The sequence below is a fragment of the Mesoplodon mirus genome (assembly GCF_964341445.2).
Source record: "Mesoplodon mirus genome assembly, chromosome: 7".
NCBI lineage: Eukaryota > Metazoa > Chordata > Mammalia > Artiodactyla > Ziphiidae > Mesoplodon > Mesoplodon mirus.
The window spans coordinates 4910428-4918947 of NC_138983.1; the positions used below are offsets into that span (position 1 = coordinate 4910428).

An 8520-nucleotide genomic window follows, 5' to 3' on the forward strand; every position below is an offset into this window, starting at 1 on the left:
CAGCACTCTGGGCAGGGCCGGCCGCCCGACCTCTGACAAGGCCTCCAGGGACCCTGGGGCCCACCCAAGTCTGGGCGATTTAAAGCAACGTGAAAGAGGAGAACCGAGGATGGCGAGGGGTAGGGAGTGAAGGACAGGCCGGGGGCATGCGGAACGCCATGTGTGGTGTTCCTGAACCCTGAGCTGGGATTGGGCCAGCCGGGTCTGCCCATGGCACGTACAGAGGAGGGAAGGATGGCTGGTGGGAGGAGGGAAAGTGGCTGCCAGTGTGTGTCACGTGTCATGAGAGAGGGAGCAGGGAGAGGAAGCGGGGCTGGGGCCCTAACAGCAGGGCTTGGATAACTAACCAGTGTCTACTTCTCCCCGAAGCCGGTCTTTAGGGGGCGAGCCTCACGCTTGGCTGTGTATTGCAATCACCTGGGGGAGCACGAAAACACGGCGGGTGCCCAGACTCTGATTGTGGTGGTCTGGGGGCCACCTGGGCCCCCAGGGGTGAGAGGCACTGCTTGGGGAGAGAGCACGGAAAGATGCCCCCCACTTCCGCATCAGATCTGCTCTGGTTCCCGCGGAAGTGCCCACGGGCCGTCATTTAACTTGATGTCTGGCTTGTCATCCTTGTCCGTTTTCTTTTTGGATCTTCTGTATGACCTTTCTATTTCTGCTCCAAAGATCACCCCATCTCTGCTATTACTGTCCCCACATGCTGCCTTTAACTCATCGTTGACTTAGCACATAAAATAGTTTTGGTTTTTACGATAGTTACTTTCTAACTCGGCCACACAGACTTTAACGCTGTGCGTGTTAATCCCCACTTCACCCGTGGCCCCGGCACTGTGGCTGCTTCTCGTTGTCACTTTTCACCTTCACAAGCACCAGACAATTCTCTCATCTATCATGTTTAGGGTTTCTTTAGGCTTTTTGGTTCCCATCTCCCTAAAATATTAGCTCCATGAAGCCAGGGGTTCTGTCTGTTTTGTGGTTTTGTTTGTCTCAGAAACAGACTTACCTTCATAATTACGTTTGACTCAGCTTAAGATAACTTTATGTTCCCTGGACATGAGTGACAAAAGAAAGTGTCTCAGAGATGCTCTGGATGGTAGAATTTGGGTGTAAAACTTTTCTCCATTACGTGTGACTATAGTCAAGCATCATCTTTTAAAAACACACTGGTGACAGTGGCAACAAGACAGACGTGTGGAAGAAAACGATAATCACAAGCTGCTGCTGGTTTTTTATTTGCCGCTCAAAATTATGACCAAAGGGAAAAAACCTTAAATGATAAGAACACAGCATCAGGGCAGAGAGGACAAGGGTGGTTGACTCTGCATTCGTTGCCATATGATTATCATCGTCTTCTTCGAGCTTGACTTCGAATGACAACGAAGAGTGGAACCCGCCCTGGGAGCCTCCTAGGGCTGCTCCACGCCTTCTGAGGACACTGCTGCGGGGAGACTGGGCCGGCGCTCCAGGGCCCCGGCGTCTGCAGAGGGGAGGGCCACGCTGAGGGCAAAGCTCAAGAGCTCGTCCTCTGCAGAGATGCTCACGGCAGCAAACCCAGAATCAGGCACATGTCACATTTAACTCTCGTACTTAGTATGCATTTGAAACGGTCAGACTCTAAAAAAGTGTAATTCCTGTTTGGGCAATAAAAATCGATGTCTCCTAATGAAAGAAGTTCCGTGTTACAACATCCAAAACAAAACAAACAAACAAAAAACCCAGAAGAGTCCATCTGCCCCTCGCTGGAAAAGTCACCAGCAGATTTTCTCCAGCAGAGATTTCCCCAAAGGCTGCACTGGGCTCAAACAGAGGCGATCGGTTACTTGGTTCTGAGGTTTCTAAAGTTCTTCTCCCACAGTCCCCCTGCCCATGGATGGTTTAAGGAAAAGCCACAGGCCTTAAGTCTCCTCCCCCCACTCCTTCCCCCCTCCCTACGCCCACCTGAAGTCCCTCAACTAAGGCAGTGGAGCCTGAGAGCAAATGGATCAAAACAGAACCCAAGAATAGTCTTCGTTCTTCCAACTAGACAACTAAACTGTGATGTGCAGAACCTGACCACCCAAGGTCTCCCCTGGAGCATCAAAGTGGCCCATGTCCCACTGTGTCCCCAGGCCACCTCCCTGTGGTGAACTCTGAGCCCCTTCCACAGGGGCAGCTTTGAAGCTCCCAGTGGCATGCATGACAGCCCTGAGGCACGGAAGCGCTGGGGCTTGAATGCTTCACAGAAAGAACCCGTCAGCTGTACCAGATCCCGGGATGGAGAGCTGTCGGGGTTACATGCAGCCAGCCCCACTGGAGGCTCGCAGGGTGAAAGGGCAGTCCGGGCTGCGGGCTCCCTCCACTCGCCGCGCTCCCAAGATACGGTTTAAGGTGGTCTACGGAGAGCCTGACTGTGTGTAGTAACTAGGCCCCGGAAGGTACAGCCGCTGTTACCATGTCAAGAAATGTGGGTCCAGCAGAGTGAATGAACCAGGCCCCTTTGCAGCTGGTTCCCATGCCCCCGCCTGTAACCCCACCCGCCAGCGTGACTGTCAGTGTGTAGGTGGACCACGGTTCCTTCCCAGGAGAAGTCTGTGGAATCCTTTCTTGACAGGTTTTTTTGTGTGCACAGGCTTCTAAGAGGTGGCCTTTTATGTTGGTAATATTTCACATACCTTTGAGCTGCAAGAAAGTCAGAAACTCGATTATCGTGCGCACGACATTGTTCTCCAGCAGCCGCCTGTCAAGGCTTCCTAGAAACCAGAGGGGATCAGCGTTGATGACCTTGGTGCCTGTCTTAGACCTGGGCACCCGGGGGCGTCACTGGCATGTCCCTCCCTCCCTCTCAGAGCCTGGCTCAGTGCAGTGGAGGCCCTGAGCCCCTTGTGGCCACCCCTGAGCTTACCCTCAGGTTTGCTGCTCCTATTTCTGGCGGCTAACAGATGGGGCCGGGCCAAGCTCAGGCCCTGGCTGTGGGTCAGCGGTGGCAGGAGCCTGATACCCCCCACTGCCCTGTGATTAAAGTCCTCTCACCTGGCCTGGCTTCATCTTCAGACTCGAGTTCCCGCTTGCCAGTGAAGCCATGCTTGTCGTGAAATGATCTGTGGTTGTCAATGGCATCTGTTTGCAAATCAGAGGAAAGCACCTGAGTGTTGTCACTATAATGGAAGGACACATGGCTGCTTGTAGCCAACACGTAACACAAGGGACTGTAAAAGCAAAGCCAAGGTCGGGAAACCATGGAAGAGGGAGCTGTTCCCCGTGGACCCTGAGGGAGGGACTTGTGCTGGGGCCACAGGGCACAGCCCTTCTCCAGGGGCTGCGTCCCCCACGGGACAGGAGGGGAGCCTCCAGTCAAGAGGGGCAGCACGGGGCCAGCAGAGGGCACCGGCCCCAGGGGCGCAGACCTGGTGCAGGGAGAGGGGAGTGCCAAGGGGGCCCCGCGGGGGCTGGAGTTTGAGCTGGGTGCCTCCCAGGCAGAGGACAGGGGCTGGAGTCCTGCGTCCCTGAAAACGGGGTCGGGGGGGGAACCACAGGATTTGCAGTTCTGATGTCATCAGAATTTTATGTCTCAAAGAGCACTGGCTGCTGTGTGGGAGACGGACTGAAGCCGGGGAGAGAGATAGAGACAAAGAGAAGGAGGAGGGGAGGGGAGGGAGGTTGTGTGTGTGTGCGTGTGTGTGTGTGAGTGTGAGTGTGTATGTGTGAGTGTGCGTGTGCGTGTGTGTGTGCACGCAGGCGCACACTCTGGGTGGAGTGACACGGGGGAATGGTAATTGCAGTTCCCTGGCGGTCCAGGGGTTAGGACTCTGCGCTTCCACTGCAGGGGCCCAGGTTCGATCCCTGGTCGGGAAATTAAGATCCCATGTGCTGAACAGCACGGGCAAAAAAACAAAAACAAAAGTATTGGAAAGAAAGAATGAGGGCTCTCCACCAAGTGCCCTGGAATGAAGAGAAGGGCCTGATAGAGGCCCTCTCCGGGCTAAAGGAGAAGGTCTGGCTCTCGGTCTCTGGCTACCTGGCCTGGTGGACTGTACCATCTCCAAGCCCAGACAAAAGAAAGCGAATTCATTTTTCCAGAGACAGAGGTCTTGGCATTAAATGTGGAGAAATGATAAGTAACCCGGCGCTTCTAAAGGCCACTGGGTGCAGTCAGGCTCAGACAGTCTTCAGCATTTTTATGTTGCCATTTTCTATGCTGACCTGACAACAGAAGTCAGGAGCACAGTGTGACGTTGCAAAGAATTCTGACAAACAGCTGGTCTAGACAGACAGCTTCTGGTAATCCAGCTTGATAGTAAAAAACAGTTTGTTTTCTAACAGGATTTTTTGGCCGTGCCACAAAGCTTGTGGGATCTTAGTTCCCCGACCAGGCATCAAACCCGGGCCCCAGCAGTGAAAGCACTGAGTCCTAACCACTGCACCGCCAGGGAATTCCCTAAGTCTTCTTGATAAATACATTTTCAGTATGCCAGTCACACGGACAAGTATTTCTGTTGAAGGGCTCCTTCTTTCTTTCGGGCCAGTGGCACACAGAGACGAGGTGCTTTCTCAGGGGAAGAACTGAGGGCTGCAAAGGGTTCAGGAAAACTCGTGCCCTTTAAATCAGTCTTTCCCTCCTGCGGGCGAAGTGACAAGACCACGTGGGGACTGGCTGCTGCGTTTGATCTGAGACTAAAGATGCCCAGCAGATCCTGCCTGTGGCCCCATTTAGTTTTTGTCATTTCTGTGCCTGTGTTTCTCAAAGCCCGGCTCTCAGGCACCCTCCAGGTGATCAGATAAACAACCATCTGCAGTGGGAGAAGAGTCTGTACTTAAACTTGGGGATTAAGAACTAAAAGTAGCTCCCCGGGGTAGTTTAAATGGGGACCATTCTTCCCAACGACTCTGGAAGGATTGGGATATGAGCTATAGATGAGTTGTTCGCCTCCTTTCCGGCAGGAAGGTAGGAAATAAATAGAGGAGGATTTTTTTTTTTTAAGGTTGATGGCTGTCCCCAAATCAACCATGCCTGCAAATTTGAAAGCTACGAGTAGGTAGGAGGTTGGATGGGAGGTAAAAGGTCTCCCCTCGCCCTCTCCTTTAGGACAATTAAAATCTGAAAGTGTCACTGCAGACAGAGGACGTGAAGAGAGCAGAGAGTGGGGGCTGAGTGGGCGAGGGGAGGCCGCAGTGGCCGTAGCCTGCAGTGCCCAGAGCTGTCCCCTTTAGCGCTGAAGGCATGGCCTGTCTGCACACACCCACTCCCCCGTTGCCTGCCGCCTCCTGCGCCCACTTAGGAATTCCACAGCAGCGAGCTGGTCACTGAGCCCCGGGCTCTGTGTGCCTCCCTGTAAATGCAGCAGTCGAACAGGGGGTCTCTGAAGGACCCAGCTGCCCTAGACTCACTGGATTCTCTGCATCATGAATGTAATCAAATTTCTCCCACCGAGTTCAGACGATGTCACCTCAAGGACAAGGCACCAAGCATCCGTCACCCTGCAGGACAGCTCCAGGGACAGATTTGGAGCAGGAAGAGGACCTTCTGCATTTAGTTTTGGGGCGAGCATGTTTTGGCTTCTCCAGGTCACCTGTGAATTCCTATCCCAGGCTTAGGCTCACGGAAGATGGAGATAAGGATGGGGTCAGTTGACCTGGGGGTGCTCTGTGAAGCCAAGGAGTGGATGGGAACGTTTAGGGAGATACAGAGGGACCCAAGAGAGGGCCCAGAACAGAGCCCCAAGGGATGTCTGCCTTCCAAGCCAGTCACCTGGGAAAGCCTGAGCAAAGTCTGAGGCTAGGAATCCCAAGGGGTGCAGGGCAGGAGAGCCAGAGGAAGGAGAGGCTTCCGGAGGTATCAGGCCTGGGCCAATGTGCCGAGCGGCTGAGACTGGCCAGGCCGAGGAACGGGGGTAAAAAGGGGGAAGGGTGCAGAGAAGGCAGGAGGGGGCCCTGAGGGTTTGCCAAGCTGCAGGCTGCAGGATGGGTCAGGGTTCAAGAAAGAGTGAGGCGCCCCAAGGCTGGGGGTGGGGGGAAAAAGGGGCGGAGACTGGGAATTGGGACATCCGGGGGACTGCCTTTCAGGGAATCAGTTAAACCTACAGAGGAACCATCCTGCCTCAGAGTCTCATGGAATACTCCCGTTTCCCTTTATCAGACTCAAACCGGAATATCAAGGTGCCAGAGTGACGGCCGGCTACCCCCCTACTTCGGAAACAGCAGGGCGAGCAACAGCGCTGCACCCAGCAGCAGAAGAGCAGGTTCGGTGTCGAGAGGCCGTGCACCTGCCTCACTTACGTGGTCCGAGAAGGTAGCCGGCACTGTTCAGGGTCCAGCCTCTCTTCGCCTTCACCTTAAATGGGAGAAAGGGGGTCAGAGGGCAAGAATCTTGCCTGGTACCGGCTGCGCTGGCTCAGAGAAGCCCCAAAGGCCGCTTCTGCTGTGAAGTTATCTACTTCAAATAATCACAGAACTTAAATTACAAACACACTTGAGTTACTCTTTCATGTACGAAGCCAAGAGATGCGCACTGTTAAAGCAAGAGCTTTAAGTGAAATTCACTCAGACCTTCCGGGCATGATACCGGCCTTAGAATAATGCATGTACTTTTGGAAGCTGCAAGAAATCCCAGATTTGCTGATAAGCTATATTTGACATGAAAATAGGACCACTCGCTTTATCAAATGCTTCCTTTAGCGCCGCAGACCACAGACCCATAGCGCGCCCACTGGCTTTTAAGTGATGCTGAGAACACCTGTACGTAACACCAGCTCGCACACGGGGTACTGACGCACTACTGAACTGAATGGAACTAGATTTGCTTCTCACTCGTCCGAGGCGCTAACCTCAAGTACAGCAGTGTCCATGTTTAGTGGTCAAGAGCCAGGGGCTGTTTACACACTGGGAGAGGCGAGGTGCCAGGAGGAAACGAGGGAGCCTCTGAGCGGAAACCGCCGCCCTCCGCCCAGCCCCCGCTGGTCTGCTCGCAGGAGCCGGGCCCCTCCCTGCGCAGCTCCCCGCGGCAGGGACACCCCCCCCCACCCCCGCCAGCCGGAGGCAGAATTGATGGCACAAGGCATCCACCCTCCCCCGAGTCTGGTTCTGATGCGGTTGCCCCCCTTTGCGGAGAAGGGGACCCGCTTGGGGAGCGTTTGCTCCCCAGCCTGCACTTACCGGCGATCCGAGCCCCAGGGTGGCTGAAAGGGCCGCGGCGAGGAGCAGCGAGGCGAGCAGGAGGGCGCAGCCTCTGGGCATCTGCAAGGGAAGGCGGGCGGTAGGGGACGGCGCGGGGAGGCCGGTCTCGGTCCCCAGGGCTCACGTCGGGCGGAGGCTCGGACCCCCGCCCCTGCGGGTGCGGGAAGGGCGGCCAGGAGCCGAGGGGCCGAGGGGCCGAGGACCGAGAGCCCGGGCAAGGGGCAGAGGCGCCGCGCCGGCCCCAGGGAAGGTCCACCCGCAGGCGGGCGCTGCGGAGAAGGGAGGGCGGAGAAAGGGGGTCCGCCTCCCGCTGGGGTCCCGGGGGCGCGGTACCTTGAGCGGCGGGGCCCGGGGGATCTGCAGGTCCTGGGGCGTCAGCGGGTCCGGGGATGTCGGCGGGGCCGCGCGTCCGTCGAGTCTGGTCGAGTAGGGTACGGCAGGGGGCTCTCACCGCATGGCGCGGCCTCGGGGACACAGAGGCGGGAAGCTCACGGCGGCCGGGCTCCCTCGACGTGTCAGCGCCCGGAGCCGCCGCCACCGCAATTTATGCGGCGCGTCCGGGGCCGCTCCGCCGCGTCACGGGCTCGGTTCCCGCCCCCCGCGTCCTCGCCGGCCCGAGTGTGCGGGAGGGACCGGAACTCGGCTCCCAAGGGGCGCGCGGGAGGGCGGGGACGGCGGAGAGCCCCCCGCACCCCGCGCGAGAGCCCCCCGACCCGGCTGTTAGCGGCCCCGGGAGGGCGAGCCCCCCACCCCGGCACCGCGTCCCGTGCCGCCAGCGAGCCCTCCGCAGCCAGAGACCCTCAGTCCGAGCTGGGTGGGTCGCGGGGTCCTGAGCCCCCGGGGCAGGGGGCGCCGCGCGGGCCACACCCCTCGCACGCTTTTGCAGCAGCTGGATGGCGGGTTCAGCCTCAGAGCCATCCATGGGGGGAGGACGGGAGGCCAAAGCTCGCCCAGCTTCCCTGCCTCCCAGTCGGTGCCCAGTGGTCCTCGGGGGCCCAGACCCCGTCCTGTTTTTCTAAAAGGGGGCAACTCAGCTATGGGGGCACTTAGGCTGTCAGTTCCTGGGGGCTGACTGGCTCTCCCGCCTCGGAGCTGTGGGCCCTCCTTACGTCCCTCAGGCGCTGCTGGGCCAGAAGGGGTCCCTGCAGACGTTCCCTTCATGGAACAAATATGGGTCCTCTAAGTTGACATGGTCTGTCACCAAGACACCACCCGGGGGGACACCCACTGTCGCTGCTTCTCCCTCAGCCTGGGTGAGGGGATCCTGTACAAATCCTGGGTGTGGCCCGTGACCCTGAGATACTGACACCTCGTCATCTGGAAGACAGCCCAGTGTGAGGCAGAGAAAATGGGTCACCATTAGAGTAA

General features: G+C 57.3%; 1 protein-coding gene across 1 annotated transcript; it reads right to left on the minus strand.

Annotated features, from left to right (window-relative positions):
• Positions 1-1226: 1226 nt before the first annotated feature.
• GAL (galanin and GMAP prepropeptide) lies at positions 1227-7653 on the minus strand. Its single transcript, XM_082628734.1, has 6 exons — positions 7486-7653; positions 7132-7212; positions 6256-6310; positions 3013-3099; positions 2655-2732; positions 1227-1480 (listed from the first exon to the last, which is right to left on the minus strand). The coding sequence occupies exons 2-6, from the start codon at positions 7210-7212 to the stop codon at positions 1410-1412; spliced, it is 372 nt and encodes a 123-aa protein (XP_082484860.1). The 5' UTR covers positions 7486-7653; the 3' UTR covers positions 1227-1409.
• Positions 7654-8520: the final 867 nt, after the last annotated feature.